This window comes from Stegostoma tigrinum, chromosome 16, assembly GCF_030684315.1.
Source record: "Stegostoma tigrinum isolate sSteTig4 chromosome 16, sSteTig4.hap1, whole genome shotgun sequence".
NCBI lineage: Eukaryota > Metazoa > Chordata > Chondrichthyes > Orectolobiformes > Stegostomatidae > Stegostoma > Stegostoma tigrinum.
The window spans coordinates 40452547-40470953 of record NC_081369.1 but is presented as its reverse complement, the minus strand read 5'-3'; the positions used below and the strand labels follow the sequence as shown (position 1 = coordinate 40470953).

The window sequence follows — 18407 nt, the reverse complement described above, 5'->3', positions numbered from 1 at the left end:
GGCCCAGCAGCATCTCAGGAGCACAAAAGCTGACGTCATTAGAAAGAATGTTTTTGTTTTCCCACAGGGGCTTCCAGTTGTTTAATGCCAGCATCATCAAAAATATGAATTTTCACCGTGAAACTGAGAAGAAGTCCATAGCACAGTTAAAAAGACAGTAAGTTCTTTGAAATAATAAGATCATTGAGAATGTTTTGACCCTAAAACACAAGCTGTTTAAAAATACATTCCAGAACTGTATTCACTAAAAACATTCCAGAACAGAGGGAATTTTATTTTTCTGGTGAACAGAATACCTGGTGTGCATGGAAATCTATCACCATCTTTAGGAGCCTTCTATTGATGTTAAAAATATGACACACAACTAGAAATTTCTTTGGCTATCATATACACCAAGCAGTATGAGTGCTCTGAAAAATACTCATGTAATCCAGCGTGGAAAGTAGAGGAGGGCTGAGGGCAGAGCCAAGATGGTAACACAGAGAGAAAATCCAGTTTAAAAATAACCAAGTAATACCTGCAAAATGAATACTTTGGTCACACTGGAGGTCCATTGTGAAGTGTACAGGGTGAGTCAAACTGGAATGTGTCACTCACAGGTTTTAGTGGCTTTTCCTTCTTGGAAATATTTCACCTAGAAGTTTTCTCTCCTAGAATGCTGACAGAATCATTTCATTTAAAAAAAAGTTAGTTTTCAATGGAAGCATTGTAAGTGATGAATGAGCAGTTCCCATCTTTGCTATTAAAAGCACAAACATTTCTTGCCCAGCACACAATCTTTAAGAGTTTACTTGCTATTTGTCTAATGTTTTAAGCAAAGTCTCCAGATCGTCATATTCACGTGGAACAGAATTTGGAGGTGTAACATGTTTGAAGTATTTTGTAATTAATTTATCATTGTTTTTACAAACCGCATTGCATTTCAGCTGACTGATTCAACGTTGCTGTAAATATTTCTGATTGATAGGATGGAGAGAATCCGGGCAAAACAAGAGAAGTACAGAGGTGGCAGGAATCCTGAAGATCCCAGTAAAAAGGAGCCAGAGGACAAAGGTATGGTATACGCTGCAGAAATACTGAATAAAAGAAATGTGCACACAAAGTTAATATAAGAATGGGGGGCCTGGATGAAATAGATAGGAAGAAAGTGGTCCTGTGAGTGGACTCCAGGGGACAGCAGTTTAAGATGATTGGCTAAATAACCAGAGGCATCATGAGGAATAGCTTTGTTATGCAACAAATGGTTAACAAATGTAGTATAGAAACTGAGAGCATGGTGAAGGCAGATTCAGTCATTCAAAGTGTTAGATTATAGAACTGGAAGTAACTGAGTTGCAGACAGCTGGCACAGATAGGATGGACCAAATGGTTCCTTGCTATTACTGAACAGTGATTCTATGAAAATTTAGTTATTAAATACTCCATTGAGGAAGATTGAACCTTCTCCTCTAGCATAAATGTTTAGAGATATATGTACAACTATATTTGATGCTACTCTGACAGTTAGTAGAAGAATTGTACTCTAGGTTGTACAACCAACAACTGGTGTCTGGCCTTCTATTATATTTTGAGTTCAGAAAAGACATCTTAGTTCAGTGGGAGTGCACGGGTTGTGGAGGGCTTGTGTATTAGCCAAATGTGTTGGTGATGATGGGGATAGGCAAGTACAATGCTAATGTTTTTGATGAACACAATCAATGATTGATGTTAGCTCAGTGTGAGCTGTTAGACGTTCACTGTGCATTTAGTATTTCTTTGTTGCATTTAACATGCACCAAAAGTGTAAACTCAGGAATGTTTCTATTTTGTGTGAATGCATTTGGGAATAAAGATTATCCTAAGCCTGCTAATGAAATTTTCTGGCAAAAGACCTATGGGAGGTGCACACACATTTGTTGAATATTAGCATCATGCTAAAGGATAAAAGTAGCTAACTGGATTCTTCTGTAGTGAGATCAGTTGTTACCACCTTTTTATTTTTACACACAATTGAAATACACATACATTATTCCACCATGCCAAATATTACATTTCCTGGTGATGTTTAAGGTTGTAAGGAATTCATATCAAAAGCATCCATAGCCATTCCAAACATTTTTTGAATTGACAAAGATAATTAGTGCAACATCTCTGAAGTAATTTGTGATAAAGTGATGTTATCTGTAGGTAGTTACCATTCTACATTGGCGTGAATATTTATGGTCGTAGAGTTATACGGCATAGAAACAATCCCTTCACTCCCAACTCATCCACGCCGATCAAATATCCTAAACTGATCTAGTCCCATTTGCCAGCATTTAGCCCATATCCCTCTAAACCTTTCCTATTTGTGTACCCATACAGATGCCTTTTAAATGTGGTAATTATCCCTGCCTCCACGACTTCCTCTGGCAGCTCATTCTGTTTATGCACCATCCTTTGTGTGGGAAAAGTTGCTCCTCAGGTCCCTTTTAAATCTTTCCCATCGCAACTTAAACCTGTGCCCTCTAGTTTTAGATTCCCAATCCCAAGATAAAGATCTTTTGCTATTCATTCTATCTTCTGTTGCTCAAAGATGTAACTGCTATTATTGAACGGAATGGAATTGATACAAATTGCGCAGCAACCTGAAATAATCATAGAATCCCTACAGTGTGGAAACAGGTCCTTCAGCCTAACAAGTCCACACTGACACTCAGAACATCCCACCCAGACCCATCCCCCTGTAACCCAACTAATCTACACATCCCTGAACACTATGGACAATTTAATCCACCAAGCCTGCACATCTTTGGACTGTGGGAGGAAAACCATGCAGACACTGGGAGAATGTGCAAACTCCACAAGGATATTCCATCCTTGGGTGACTCAAACCTGGGTCCCTGGTGCTATGAGGCAGCGCCGCTAACCACTGAGCCACCATGCTGTCCTAAAATGCAGGTACAGAAGTGAACAGCCACTGCTGGTGGATAAAACCTACTGCATCCGGTATTCCCAGGCCGTCTCCCACCCAAGTACTAACCAGGCTGAGTCTGCTTAGCTTCTGAGATCAGACAAGATCGGGCATTTTCAGATTGGTATGCCATAGGCTTGGATATATTTCACTGTCTCCTCTTTATTATTATGCCAAAATCCTGGAATACCCTTCCCAACAACACAGTGGAAACTATTTCACTATAACACCTGGAATGGCTCAAATAGGTTGCTCATTATTATCATCTCGAGACAATTTGGGATGGACAATAAAAATGTGGCTTGTATCCGAGGAACAAATTACATCAAAACTGAAACAAGCCCTGTTGCAATTTAATACTGATACAGTTGATAATAAGAGTTCTACTGTAACTTTAACATTCCAGTCATTTTCCAAATTTTACAGTCATAATTGCTGACAGCAATCTCCATAATACCAATTCTCCCCAAATTGCCTTATACTTAATTTGAGTATGAATTGGCAAAATACTGACTTACCAAATTTTTAGGCTAGGTTTTGGATATTTGTCATGTTGAGAAGCTGACATATGCTGCATATGCCAGAACAAAATCATGCTTCTGACTTCTCAAAAATTTTAATCCCTATCATGAGATGAACAGCACAATTGAACACTTCCTTTATTTTCCTTGAGTTTCCTATCTGCTGAATGTCAGGCACCACCTAAGATTTAGAGGGTAGTTCAGTGACCTGTTGTTTGTTCCGCTCTACTGTTTTGAAGCTGCTAATGAGAGACACATAACGGGCTTGGAAATGGTTAAAACTCTGAGGGTGAAGACTCACTGGTGTGAGCTCACACCTCAGTACTTTGTGGGCACTGTAGAGTGATGTCCCCAACAATTGTATCAAATGGTGTGAACTTTTAGCAATCACTTCAGTCCCAGTCTTTTTATGTATCGCAATGATATTACTGGTTCAGATTTATGTGATTACTAACAGTGTCTTTCACGACCGGTCTGCAAAATGAGGAGGAAGGAATCGCTGGCTAGCTATTAATAACAGAATAGACAAACAGGAGGCTGGAAGATCACAGCAGGCCCGGCAGCATCTGGGGGAAAGGAGTCAACGTTTCAGATATTACCCTTCTTCTGGACTGGATATCAGAGTAGGGGGAGCTGCAGATAAGGTGGGGGAAGGTGTTGAGGTGGAATGGTGGTGATTGGGGACACTGGTATTGGTGCAACCTGATTGATCGATGTGATTGATCGACACCTCCAGTGTATCATCTTCAAACGCTTCCACCAACTCCAATTAGACCCTGCCACCCCGAATATCTTCAACTCCCCAACCACCTCTGTCTTCTAAAAGGAGCACTCCCTTTGCCAGTCCTTAGTCGGTGCCACACTCCCCACCAACCACTCCAACCCGCCCAGTACCTCCCCCTGTAACTGTAAAAGATGCCACACCTGCCACACACGACCTTCCTCACCTCCATGCAGGGCCCAAACAGTCCTTTCCAGTGAGACAGAGCTTCTCCTGCGTCTCCTCCAACCTAGTCTACTGCATCAGGTGCATCCGAAGTGGTCTTCTCTACATCAGTCCAGACTAGGTGACCGTTTCACTGAGCACTTCTGCCTGCCATAACGACCAACCTAGCCACCCAGTCACCACCCATTTCAACTCCCCAAGACCCCCCACACAGCCCCCCGACGTGTCCATCCTCAGCCTCTTCCAGTGTCGCAGCGACTCAGAATGCAAATTTGAAGAACATCACCTTATCCTCTGCCTAGGCACCCTACAGCCCAGAGGACTCAACACTGAGTTCTCCAATTTCAAATAACCTTCCCACCCATTCCCCCCGCCTTCCCTTCCAGCTCCACTTCCTCCCTTGCATTCCACCTTCTGACGCTCCCTTCCAGCCACCAACCGGATGAGAACAAATAACAAAGAAAATTACAGCACAGGAATAGGCCCTTCGGCCCTCCAAGCCTGCGTCGATCCAGATCCTTTATCTAAACTAGTCACCTAGTTTCCAAGGATCTGTATCTCTCTGCTCCCTCCCCATTCACATATCTGTCTAGATACATCTGAAATGACACTATCGTGCCTGCCTCTACCGTCTCTGCTGGCAATGCGTTCCAGGCACCCACCACCTTCTGCATAAAGGACTTTCCACGCATATCTCCCTGAAACTTTTCTCCTCTCACCTTGAAATTGTGACCCCTAGTAATTGAGTCCCCCACTCTGGGGGAAAAAGCTTTTTGCTATCCACCCTGTCTATACTTCTCATGATTTTGTAGACCTCCATCAGGTCCCCCTTCAATCTCCATCTTTCTAATGTAAATAATCCTAATCTACTCAACCTCACTTCATAGCTAGCACCCTCCATACTAGGCTACATCCTGGCGAACCTCCTCTGCACCCTCTCCAAAGCATCCACATCCTTTTGTTAATGAGGCAACCAGAACTGTATGCAGTATTTCAAATGTGGTCGAACCAAAGTCCGATGTTACTGTAACATGACCTGCCAACTCTTGTACTCAATAACCCGGTCGATGAATGAAAGCATGCTGTATGCCTTTTTGAGCACTCTGTCCACCTGAGTTGCCATCTTCAGGGTACAATGATCCCATCTGGATCTGGGGACTTGTCCACCGTAATGCCTTTTAGAATACCCAACACTTCCCCCCCCCCCCCTTATGCTGACTTGACTTAGAGTAATCAAATATCTATCCCTAACCTCAACATCCGTCATGTCCCTCTCCTCAGTGAATACCGATGCAAAGTACTCATGAAGAATCTCACTCATTTTCTCTGACTCCTTGCATAACTTCCCTCCTTTGTCCTTGAGTGGGCCAACCCTTTCTCTAGTTACCCTCTTGCTCCTTATGTATGAATAAAAGGCTTTGGGATTTTCCTTAAACCTATTTGATAAAAATATTTCATGACCCCTTTTAGCCCTCTTAATTCCTGGTTTCAGATTGGTCCTACTTTCCTGATATTCTTCCAAAGTTTTGTCTGTTTTCAGTCGCCTAAACCTTATGTCTGCCTCCTTTTTCCTCTTTGCTAATCTCACAATTTCACCCATCATCCATGGTTCCTTAATCTTGCCCTTCCTATCCCTCATTGTCACAGGGACATGTCTGTCCTGCATTCTAATCAACCTCTCTTTAAAAGCTTCCCACATATCAAATGTGGATTTGCCCTCAAACAGCTGATCCCAATCGACATTCCCCAGCTTCCTGTTGAATTTTGCTGTAGTTGGCCTTCCCCTAGTTCAGCACTCTTCCTTTAGGACCACTCTTGTCTTTGTCTATCAGTATTCTAAAACTTACGGAATTGTGATCACTATTCCCAAAGTAATCCCCTACTGAAACTTCAACCACCTGGCTAGGCTCATTCTACACCAGGCCCAATATGGCCCCTTCCCGAGTTGGACTATTTACATACTGCTCTAGAAAACCCTCCTGGATGCTCCTTACAAATTCTGCTCCATCTAAATCCCTAACACCAAGTGAATCCGAGTCAGTGTTGGATTCATCCCTCCCATTGACCAACCAGATTGTACTACCACCAGTGTCCATGCTTCACCATTCCACCTCTGCCCCTTCCCCGCCTCTTTTACTGCAGGTCCCCTTACCCCCAAATCCAATCCTGAAGAAGAGTAATACCCGAAACGTTGACAGCTCCATTCCTCCAGATGCTGCCTGGCCTGCTGTGTTCTTCCAGCCTGTTTGACTACCTTGGATTCCAGCATCTCTAGTTTTTTTTTGCCTCTGTGAAAAACAGGAAACCTAGACTAAAATTTAATGTTTTAGTAAAGTTAACTGAATTGCAGAGACCTCTTGACTTGATTAAATGAGCTAGTTTTTGATTTTGCAATCATCGTCTTCCATATTGCCAAGTGCTACACCCCATAGTTCTTTTATTTGAGACAGATTTGACAACCTGATTAAAATAATTTTATCCCAGCATGAAAAGAAATGGGACATGTAAGTTCTGTATCTAAATGATGTTAGTCAATGTCTACTTTTCTTTCCCTTCTCTAGAGATCTAATCTAATACTAACTATGAGCAGCTCAACTGCTAGTTCGTGATGGCCATTGGGATATATTTCTAACAAATATCGAAAATGGTTTTGGAATTATCCTTTTTTTTAACACAAGGTGAAGGATTTGTATTCTGTACTTTGAACTGTGCCCTAGACTAATATTGTCAGAATATTGAGCACCCCTCGATGTACTTGGCTGATGTTGGTATAGGACCCAAAAATGGGCTGAGAGGTGGCAGATGGAGTTCAACTTGGATAAATGCGAGGTGTTGCATTTTGGAAGGTCGAATTTGAAAGCTGGGTACAGGATTAAGGATAGGATTCTTGGCAGCGTGGAGGAACAGAGGGATCTTGGTGTGCAGATACATAGATCCCTTAAAATGGCCACCCAAGTGGACAGGGTTGTTAAGAAAGCATATGGTGTTTTGGCTTTCATTAACAGGGGGATTGAGTTTAAGAGTCGTGAGATCTTGTTGCAGCTCTATAAAACTTTGGTTAGACCGCACTTGGAATACTGCGTCCAGTTCTGGGCGCCCTATTATAGGAAAGATGTGGATGCTTTGGAGAGGGTTCAGAGGAGGTTTACCAGGATGCTGCCTGGACTGGAGGGCTTATCTTATGAAGAGAGGTTGACTGAGCTCGGTCGCTTTTCATTGGAGAAAAGGAGGAGGAGAGGGGACCTAATTGAGGTATACAAGATAATGAGAGGCGTTGATAGCCAGAGACTATTTCCCAGGGCAGAAATGGCTAGCACGAGGGGTCATAGTTTTAAGCTGGTTGGTGGAAAGTATAGAGGGGATGTCAGAGGCAGGTTCTTTACACAGAGAGTTGTGAGAGCATGGAATGCGTTGCCAGCAGCAGTTGTGGAAGCAAGGTCATTGGGGTCATTTAAGAGACTGCTGGACATGTATATGGTCACAGAAATTTGAGGGTGCATACATGAGGATCAATGGTCGGCACAACATTGTGGGCTGAAGGGCCTGTTCTGTGCTGTACTGTTCTATGTTCTATGTTCTATGTTCTATAAGACTAAAATAATGATTCTAGCAATATTTTGGATCAATGAGCCAGAACAGAGGTTTGAAACAAAGTTAACTTTTTGTATTGTTCCTCTATCTCTCTCTATCTCGCTTGGCACCATTTTCTATTTATCCATCAGTGAAGCACCTTTGCTTGTTTTAACATTGAAGTACTGTATAAATAATGGGAGTGAGTGAGAGAGGTGCTTAAGCAAGACACTAATCAAGATCAAAACAGTTAATTTAATAAAAGCCTACCACTTAGTAGGAAGCCTTTAATGTATTCCTGATTTAAATTAGTTATTTTGTATAGCTATCCTGCTGTAAAGTTAATCTCCTTTCAAAATAACGTAAAACATACAACCACATTTTGCTTTCTGTGCATACTAGTTGGTTAAAAATGCACTGTTAGGTTGTTGAACCTGATTTATCTGCCTCTCTGTTATTTCACAGTGCTATTTACTGTATTATATTTTTATCAAATACTTTTGCAAGTTTTCCTTCAAATCCATTGGCTTCTCTGCTGCTTTCTTTGTAGAAGGCTTGAACTGTGCCTCTTAATTTGAACTAATATGGTAATGTCATTAATATTTATTAATGTAGTAATCAGTAAATGTAACAGGGGACAAAAATTCAGGCTGATCACCAGGAGGATGAAGGACAATGTTATTCAAACATGGAATACGATACTATAAGAGAACTGTAACTTCATTTAAAAGGGGATTGAGTAAATGCTTGATGTCTTTTACACCTGAAATTTGTGTTTTTCATTGTGAACATAGAAAAACAGAATATGTTTTCCTGAGAGTAACCCATTTTAAATCTCATGTTTTCACTTATTGACGTGTATATTTGTAATGATGGAGAGTGTCCCACCTTAGCTAAAATGGCATCAGAGACCTAATTCCAGAGGTCCCAGATACGAATCTAGTGTCACCATTTTTGACATAGGGGGAAATGCATTCGGATTGTAGTTTGCAAACTGTAGTTCAGTGAGATGGCTGCGCATGTAAATGTGCGTCTGCCTTTCACAAAAAAAATCCAATTTTCACCATTGGATTATCTAAATTATGGACTTAACATTTTTCAGCAAAACATCTAAAGGCTTGAGCTATTTAGGGAGGCTATGAGAGCCTGTTGGAAAGGTGGGGTACTCTTTTGAATAGGTCCACAGACATCTTCAATGCCCTTTAGGAGAGGTTAGGTACTTAGCCATATTAGAAGTAGTCATAGTTATGTGTAAAATGTACACAAACTCAGTGGAACTGGGAACTACCTCACATAAGGAAGATGCAAAGATATTTGTGGTATTGTGTGGTAGAACACAAATGAGAGAAACCGCCACTGATTGTTCTCTCCACTTGATCAAAATGAGGAAACTGTTTGCCATGACTGTGGTGCAGTGCAATACCAACTTTTTAAAATATATTTTCTGTTTCTTCATAGTTTTGTTTAATTTTCTTTGTGTTTTTATTCAAAGCTAATACTTTTTTTAAGCATCTGCCCCTTGACCCTTGTTTGCAGATTGTTAAAGTGCCAAAATACAGAAATAAACAAGTGAGGAAAGAAATGAGTGACTTTACCCTAAATTTTTCCTCTTCTCATCCTTTGCTGATTGCAATTGTTACATATATACCAACAGTGCTCTTGTCTCTCATTCAAGTGAGCTTTCTTAATATGTGAAAATGAGCAGCGGAAATAGGGATTCTCGTTCACACATAACAGCTTTGTCACCTACATCTAAATACATCAAATTGAACTGAAAGGAATATCAACATTTATGCAAATATAGAAACATGCAAAATAGGAACAGAAGTAGGTTATTTGGTGTGTTGCTTTTTCTTTGCTATCCTCCTTGATCGTAGCTGATCCTGAGTATAATACTCCTCCTCTTTGATACCAAACCCTTTGATGCCTTCAGCTTCTAGAAATCTATTTTTTTTCTTAAATATAAACAGTGACTGTTTCCCTGGCCTTCTGTGCCAAAGAACGTCACAGGTTCACCATCCTCTGAGTGAAGAAATTTCTCCTCATCTCAGTTTGATATGGCCTACTGCATGTCCTGAGTTCACGGTCCCTTGATCTGGAGCCCCAGGCCAGGAAAAACGTTATCCCTATATCCGGTGTGTCCAACCCTGTCAGAGCTTTATACAATTCAATGACATCCCCTCCCATTCCTCTAAACTCCAGTGAATACAGACCCAGCTGACCAATTCACCCCTCATTCAATAAACCTTCCAATTCAAAATCAGCCTGGTGAACACCTGCTGCACTCCCTCTGTAGCAAATACACCTTAGTTAAGGAGACAAAGACTGCACACAGATGTGGTGTCATCAAGGCCCCATATAGCTGCAGAATGATGTCCTTGTTCCCATACTCAAACCCTCTTGTAATGAAGGCCAACATACAATTTGCCTTCCTGGCTGCTTGTTTGCACCTGCTTGTTTACTTTCAGTGACTAGCGTACAAGGATACCCAGGTCGCTTTGTACATCAATCTTTCCCAAATTGTCACTATTTCGTAAAGCCCTGCCGTTCTGTTTTCCTATCAAATTGGACAACATCACATTTATCCACATTACGCTGTAGTTGCCTTGCAGTACCCCACACATTCAACATGTCTACATCACCTTCTCTTTGCCCTTCTTGTCATTCCCACTTCCAACCCAAACATTGAATTAGTTGATTTCCAAGTTATGATCATGCTGAAGCACTATGAAAGAATTCTTTATCTGAAATCAATTTACACGGAATTGTTTTCATAGAACCTAAAGTACAGAGACAGACCATTCAGTCCAACTGTCTCATTTTCCATAAGACCTTCTCTCCACTCTTATTACCATCCAGATCCTGCATTCCTCCATTCCCTTTAAACCCTTGTATGTATCAAGTATTTTAAATTTGTCAATGCTATCTACTTCAGCCATTCCATGTGATTGCAGTTCCACTTTCAGTAAAGAAAGTCCTGAAACTTGTGTTATATGATCCAATAGCGACCATCTAGCAGTTATGTTTAGTTGTGGACTTGCCCACAATTGAAAATCATTCTCACATCCTGGAATCTATACTGTTAATTATTTAACAGGTCTCAAAAGAAAGAACCCCAGATAGGTCAATCTTTCCTGATCGTTGCATGCTCTCAATTGTGTTTAAATCCTTGTTTAAGAAATACACTTTCTCTAATCTTCAAATATCCTTTTGTAGTATGGAGACCAGGACTGCACATAACGTTTCAAAATTACACACTCACACTCTCTCCTTGAGACAATCCCAACTCAGATATCACAGAATGGGAACCACTGAAGAGGAAAATCCCAGAATATACTTCCTGAGCTTGAAATTCTTTCCACTGGAACTATTTTGTACCTTAGCTATGCTGTTCAGTTAATGAGGGGGATGAAATGAGATACTTCCCTGGAGGAAATATGGAGAACAATTGTTTCAGAAGAGAGTCACTAAATTACCTAGTGCTGTTTGGTTCCCTGGGTTGTGTGGTTGCAACATGTAGCACAAAACATTGAAAGTTAGAAAAATGGAGAGGTGTGAAAGACATAGCGAATATGCCAAGTAAAAGTCGTTGAGAATAACTATTGTTTGGAAACTGTTCTGATATTCATTACTCACAACAATAAGCCTAATGCTTTCTTTGTGTCCTGAATTCACCAGTGATGATAGTTCTGGCTGGATTCCTCACTGCTGGAGGAGGAGGAAGTGTTGCTTTGTGTCATGCTTTGTAACTTCTGTTGTGTGAAAAGAATGACAGTCTTCATTGTAAATTAGCATGCTTTCCCTACGAGTTGCTAACCTTCTGTCTTTATCATGTGTGCTGTGTTATTTGCCAGAGGATAGTTGCTAAACATATTAAAACCAAAGGCTGATAATGTAGTATTGATTAGATCTGTTTGTACAATTTTTTTATTGACTTTGCATGTCCGCCAGCTGAGGCATGAACCATTCAGAGACATAACTAAAATTGCTAAAGTACACTGACAGCATTAAATGCTTTATGAAAATGCTTGTCAATTACTTGAAACTACTGAAACATCTTCAGTTGGAGCTTATGCTTTTACAACAGCGATTTTTCAGAGCCTGTGCAAGCTTCCAGTCTGTTTGTTCTTGTTGCTCTGTTTGTAATTTTGCTGTGCCGAAAGTGACACAGCAAACCTACTATGTAAAGCTGTAATGTTATGGAGTTCCCTGATGTGGAAACAACATGCTTGTCTCCTGCATGACAGAGCAAGGTGCAACGAAAGAGAAGTCCCAGGAGAAAAAGAAATGGTGGAATCCCTGGGTAAACCATGCCAAAGGTACTTACTTAATGTCCACTGTATTGTGTCACTTTGATCAAAAACATATTTGTTTGTCATCTGCCTTGAATGTTTCTCTTAAAGCAGGAATTTATTGTATGTACATTTGATGAGCATGTGGTGGCATGATTATTTTAAATATGGTCCCAGGAGTTCTCAGCCATTAGAAATTTTGCAAAAATACTTTCCATGTGTACCCTACCTATGGTTTACAATCAGTGGATTGTTCACGTCTTGTGAAACATTTTTGCAGTTCAGCTGTGTTTGGAGTAGCTCCATGGCCCAATTGATTGAGAGGGCATTCCTATCCACTTGTCACGACGTTCTTCCATTGCAAAATGATGAATTTCACCTCATTCTCTCCTGTTCTCCTTAAATTTCATGGTATCCTTTCTCCCTATTAAGGTCACAAGTCATAGAGACTTGTAGCACTGAAAGAAGACCTTCAGCCCAGTGCGTCCAAATCAGTCAAAACCAACCACCTAACATTTCCAATCACATTTTCCAGCACTTAGCCCAAAGCCTTGTATACTTTGGCATTGCAAATATTTTTGAAATATTATGAGGGTTTCTACCTCCCCCACCCTTACAGGCAGTGAGTTCCAGATTCTCACCACACTTTGGGTGGAATAATGTTTTTCCTCACATCTCCTGTAAAACTTCCGCACATTCCCCTAGGTCTATTTTGGTTTCATTTTACAAAGGCGGTGGTCTAATGGTATTGTCACTGGACTGCTAATCCAGATACTCGGGTGTTTTGGGAGCTGGGGTTCGAACCCGGCCATGGCCGGTATTGGAATTTGAATTCAATAGAAATTTGGAATTAAGAGTCTAATGTTGATCATGAATCCATTGTCGATTGTTTGAAAAACCCATCTGGTTCTCTAATGTCCTTTAGGGATGGAAACTACCATCCTTAACTGGTCTGGCCTACATGTTGTTGCACACCCACAGCAATGTGGTTGATTTATCACTGCCCTCTGGGGAATTAGGGATGGGTAATAAATACTGGCCTATAATTTTGTTTAAAAAGTTCATTGATGAAAAAGATGGATTCGTAATGACAGTCTAATCTTTAGCAAAACTGACCCTGTTGTGCAATGGTTGTATTCATCGGGTGATCAACTTCTCTCTGTGCAACAAAAATCACAATAAACCTGGTATTAAACTTTTTTTTAATAAAACTGACTTTGGGTTGTATAAATAAAACAAAGTTGCTAACGTATGCCATCCTGGATCACTCAATCCTTCCATTACACCACTGCTCGCATTCTGTGTTTATATTCAATACGTCAATATTATAGAAAAAAAATTTATAGATCTGTCTCAATGGATGCATGTACTCTATAAAGGTTTGTGTACGTACATACGTATATACAGGTAGAAATATAAATATATGTGTGTATATATATGTTTAAAACTTGATGCTGCTTTTTTTCAAACTGCACGTAACTACCTGGCTACTGATTTAACAAATGGCGATCCCTTACCCTGGCTGAAAAACTGTCAGTATTAAGCAAATGCCCTTAATTTAGGGGTTCGATCAGCCACCTATTACAATCAGGTGGTTAACTCTTCCACTGTCACTCTGCACAGTTCCATTGCAGGTTGAATGAGTCGTAAGCCGGCCCAATAGGATTTCCCATCTGTTTTGCTGCCCCACCCCCAACCTGCAGAGCCTAATCCACGGGCTCTAGAACAACCCAACATGTCAGGACAATCAACTTTCATTAGACCAGTCTTGTCTAAAAGGCGTATGATATGACACAACCTCCTGTGTGCGACCTTGTCTTTGCAGGAAAGAAATGCATGTCTTAATGACTGTATTTGATCAATAACTAGTACCCTGAGTGTTTTTCACTGTATTGATCACTGAGAATACTGAGTTTATCTGTGGATGCATTGTAACTGTACATAAAATGTGCCCCAATATTTAAAAGGAACAGAATGAAAAAAGGACATCTCTAATTGATGTATGAATGTCAAGTCCAATGTTTTAACAATTGTATTTTACAAATAACTGTCTTATTATCATTGTCATTTTAACTTATAATAACTTAAACCATCATGTTATCTTTGCCATTTTAACATTTGTATTATGACATGAAAACTAATGATGTGCTTTTCTCTATTATTCTCATTTATCTGTGCAGTGCTTCAGTCAGGAGATTATTACTTATTTGAGTCAGACAGTGAAGAAGATGAGGAATGCATGCAGGAAGAGCAGCAACCTCCTAAACAGAGTGCACTCCAGGTACTGGTTTCAAAAAAAAATTGTGAACATGAATTCATCCTAAAATACCACGCACAGTTCATCAAGAATTCAGCCAATCAAAGTTGCTACACCATCTAATAAGTTGTTCTGGTTCTGGCCTCAAGTCCACTTCCCTGTGTTTCGGGTTCAGTGACCCTCCCTCGGTCCCAAAACGTTGACTCTCCTGAGCTTTGCCAACAAATTCTGTTTTTGTTCCACTTCCATGTATATTTTGTATAACCCTGGATTCAATTGTCAAACTAAAATCTGTCTAGCTCAGCATGGAAAATATTCAATGACCTAGCCTCCTCGACACTCTACAATTCCAAGACTGATAACCCTCAAAGAGAAGAAAATCCTCCTGTTGTTTTGAAACTGTGCCCCCTAGTTTTAGGTTCTCCTACAATAGAAAGCATCCTTTCAGCATCTACCCTATTCGGCCACCACATAATCCTATTACTTCAAGAAGAGCACCTCTCTTTATATTAAACACTAATGAATATATGTACATACTGCTCAACTTTTTCTCATAAGGCAAAGGCCTCATCCTAGGGTAACAAAGTGTGAAGCTGGATGAACACAGCAGGCCAAGCGGCATCTCAGGAGCACAAAAGCTGACGTTACGGGCCTAGACCCTTCATCAGAGAGGGGGATGTGGAGAGGGTTCTGGAATAAATAGGGAGAGAGGGGGAGGCGGACCGAAGATAGAGCGAAAAGAAGATAGGTGGAGAGGAAAGTGTAGGAAGGGGATAGGTCAGTCCAGGGAAGACGGACAGGTCAAGGAGGCGGGATGTACCTCCTAGTCGCGAACCATTTTAACTCCCCCTCCCATTCCTCAGACAACATGTCCATCATGGGCCTCCTGCAGTGCCACAATGAAGCAACCCGAAGGTTGCAGGAACAGCAACTCATATTCCACTTGGGAACCCTGCAGCCCAATGGTATCAATGTGGACTTCACCAGCTTCAAAATCTCCCCATCCCCCACTGCATCCCAAAACCAGCCCTGCTCGTCCCCTCCACCCACTGTATCCCAAAACCAGTCCAACCAGTCTCTGCCTCCCTAACCTGTTCTTCCTCTCACCCATCCCTTCCTCCCACCCCAAGCCGCACCTCCATCTCCTACCTACTAACCTCATCCCACCTCCTTGACCTGTCCGTCTTCCCTGGACTGACCTAACCCCTCCCTACCTCCCCACCTATACTCTCCGCTCCACCTATCTTCTTTTCTCTCTATCTTCGGTCCGCCTCCCCCTCTCTCCCTATTTATTCCAGAACCCTCTCCCCATCCCCCTCTCCGATGAAGGGCCTAGGCCCAAAACGTCAGCTTTTGTGCTCCTGAGATGCTGCTTGGCCTGCTGTGTTCATCCAGCTTCACACTTTGTTGTCTTGGATTCTCCAGCATCTGCAGTTCCCATTATTTCTGACCTCATCCCAGGAGTCAGCCTAGTGAGCTTCCCTGAATTGCTTCCAATGCAAATATACCCTTCATTAGTAAGGAGACCAAAGCTACAGTATCCTGGTGTAGTCTTACTAATAACCTCCTACTTTTATACTATATCACGCTTCTAATAAAGGTCATCATTCTGTGGGTTTCCTAATTACTTGCTGTAGTCACATGATAATGTTTGCAATACAACTGGGTCAGTTACAGTCATGAAATAGAGATGTTGCTGACTCACTACCCATAGCACTGATTCAGTTGCAAGAATCATAGTCATACAGCATAAGAACAGACCCTTCAGTCCAATCTGTCCACGTCAACCAGGTATGAAGATCTTTATCCTGGAACATCACATGTCATGATGTCACCTAATCCAGGCTATGCATATCACTGAGCTCAAACAACAGTGTAAATCATTAGCATTTTAATGAACTTGAATATATCTGTCTCAATAAGAAAATAAAACTAAGAACTGTGACTGTTGGAAATCTGAAACAAAATCAGAAAATGCTGGAGAATCTGTACGTCAGGCAGCATCTACGTAGAGAAAGTAGTTAATATTTTGGATCCAGCGACCCTTTCTTAGAATTGGTGGTAGTTAGGAAAATGTGGGATTTATGCTAAGGATCTGGGGTGAGGTGGGATAAGGAGGAAAGAGGTTGGGTAAAGGAGTAGGCAACAGGTAGAAACGCAGCTGAGAGGGAGAAACAGACAGTTAGGCAGAGAAAGGGATGGATGACGGTGATCCAGGGAAAAAGAACAGCTGCTAATGGGACCCATACAGATGTGAAAATGAATTTGCTGTGCTGAAAGCAGCCCATGTGATAACAGGGCCTGGGATGTGGTATGGTATGGTAAAGAGCACAGAAGAAGGTGTTCAGGCCCTAAAATTATTGAACTTGATGTTGAGTCCTGAAAGCTGCAGAGTCCCCAAGTGGCAAATGAAGTGCTGTTCTTCCAGCTTGTGCTGAGCTTCGCTGGAGCACTGCAGCAGGCCCAAGACACACATGTCGCCCAGGGAACATAGTGGTTGTCTGTCACTTCAGCACACCACAATGTTCCCTGGCCAACATTTCCATTGTTTCTGCATCTTGGACCCTAGATTGTCAAGCTACAAATACTTACTAAGGATATGTTCACTCTGGATCATCTTGATGTCCAGCAGCTTCCATGGACTACAGCAGCAACACATCACCTGTCCTGCCATAACTATCATATTTGACATAATTTATTAATTACTGGAGATTCTTTTGTCTGTCTTTTGCTCTTGCTCTGAGCCATTGTGGGATGTTTTCTACAAGAACGGTTCAATATAAATGCATGCTGTTGTTATTGGATCTACAGTATAGAGTGGGCAATAATTAATAACCTAATTCTGTTTGTAATGTTCTTTGTGATTTGTTTAGTTAGCATACCAAGCCTGGGTAACAAATGCAAAATTGGCTGTTAAAAAACGACATGAACATAAAAGGCAACTTCAGAAGTTTCAGCAAGAGATTGAGATATGTAAGGAGCTGCAGAAAGCAGGTGAGAATTACTGTAATGCGCCCGAGTGTTCATAGTCCAGTTTGTGCCAAAATTAAAGTAATCAATGCATATAAGTAGTGTTTTTCTAAATTACTCTTGATGTAACAGATTATGACCCACACTTACCTTTTGTTGGTGGCAAGGTTATTCTGTGTGTCAAGAACAGTGAGGTTGGAGGTTGCCATAAATTGGCTCTTAAACCAAATTATAATGAAACTTGACTGAGGTCAGATCTCACTGGTGAAGTGTACTGAGCAATCAGTCACAGAAAGTATCACAGTGACTGTCTAGTGAGTAAGCATTTGTGGGATGTGTCCGGGATCAAGTGCGCCTACTAAAGGATGATGGGGTTGAGGGCTGAAGGCCATGTGATTGAAAATCAGGTCCGGGAGCAAGGGAAGTTAGCGTTCAATAGGGGCAGCCACATGGGTTCTGTTAATAAGGGACCAGGAGGAGTGCCTTTACTCCTTCTGGTTTATTGTTCAGGTAGGTTAGCTGTTCTGACCATGCTTTGTAAGTATCTCCATGGTTTGGGTTCCCTGAGAACTGGCAGCACCCTCTCAGGACTGACAAATCTTGATCTGGCATCTCTAAAAGGCACTAGAGCCCTTATTAATTAATGCAAAGGTGCTTCAAGTGTGTTTAAGAACGCATCAATGTCCTTATCCAAAATGGCAAATGGCACATCGAATCCTGGAAATGTACATGTGCTTCCTGTCTGCTGTATTGGAACCTTAGTCATTCAAGTGGATCCTTAAAAACAGATCCTGTACAGAATAATTTCTGAGCTCAGTTACTATGTCAGGCCAAAAAGCAAAATTGTATTTGTTCGCTTCTCCTCATGTAACTTACTATCAGCGTTGAAGTGTAACACCAGAACAGAATTTCATCAACT

At 41.3% G+C, this 18407-nt stretch overlaps 1 protein-coding gene across 5 annotated transcripts in view; it reads left to right on the top strand.

The window, feature by feature from the left end:
- The window catches only part of piezo1 (piezo-type mechanosensitive ion channel component 1), a 337749-nt gene that overhangs the window by 260320 nt on the left and 59022 nt on the right, over nt 1-18407 (top strand). For 4 of the 5 annotated variants that reach the window (XR_009446804.1, XR_009446805.1, XM_059651724.1 and 1 more), the window contains exons 29-33: nt 68-157; nt 968-1053; nt 12217-12288; nt 14442-14542; nt 17392-17512. Coding sequence is in view for 3 of the 5 variants with exons in the window: in XM_059651724.1 (XP_059507707.1) it covers nt 68-157; nt 968-1053; nt 12217-12288; nt 14442-14542; nt 17392-17512 (470 nt within the window). In the remaining 2 variants the exon portion in view is untranslated. The remainder of the gene's footprint in view (nt 1-67; nt 158-967; nt 1054-12216; nt 12289-14441; nt 14543-17391; nt 17513-18407) is intronic. The other variant, XM_059651725.1, reaches the window with a different exon arrangement.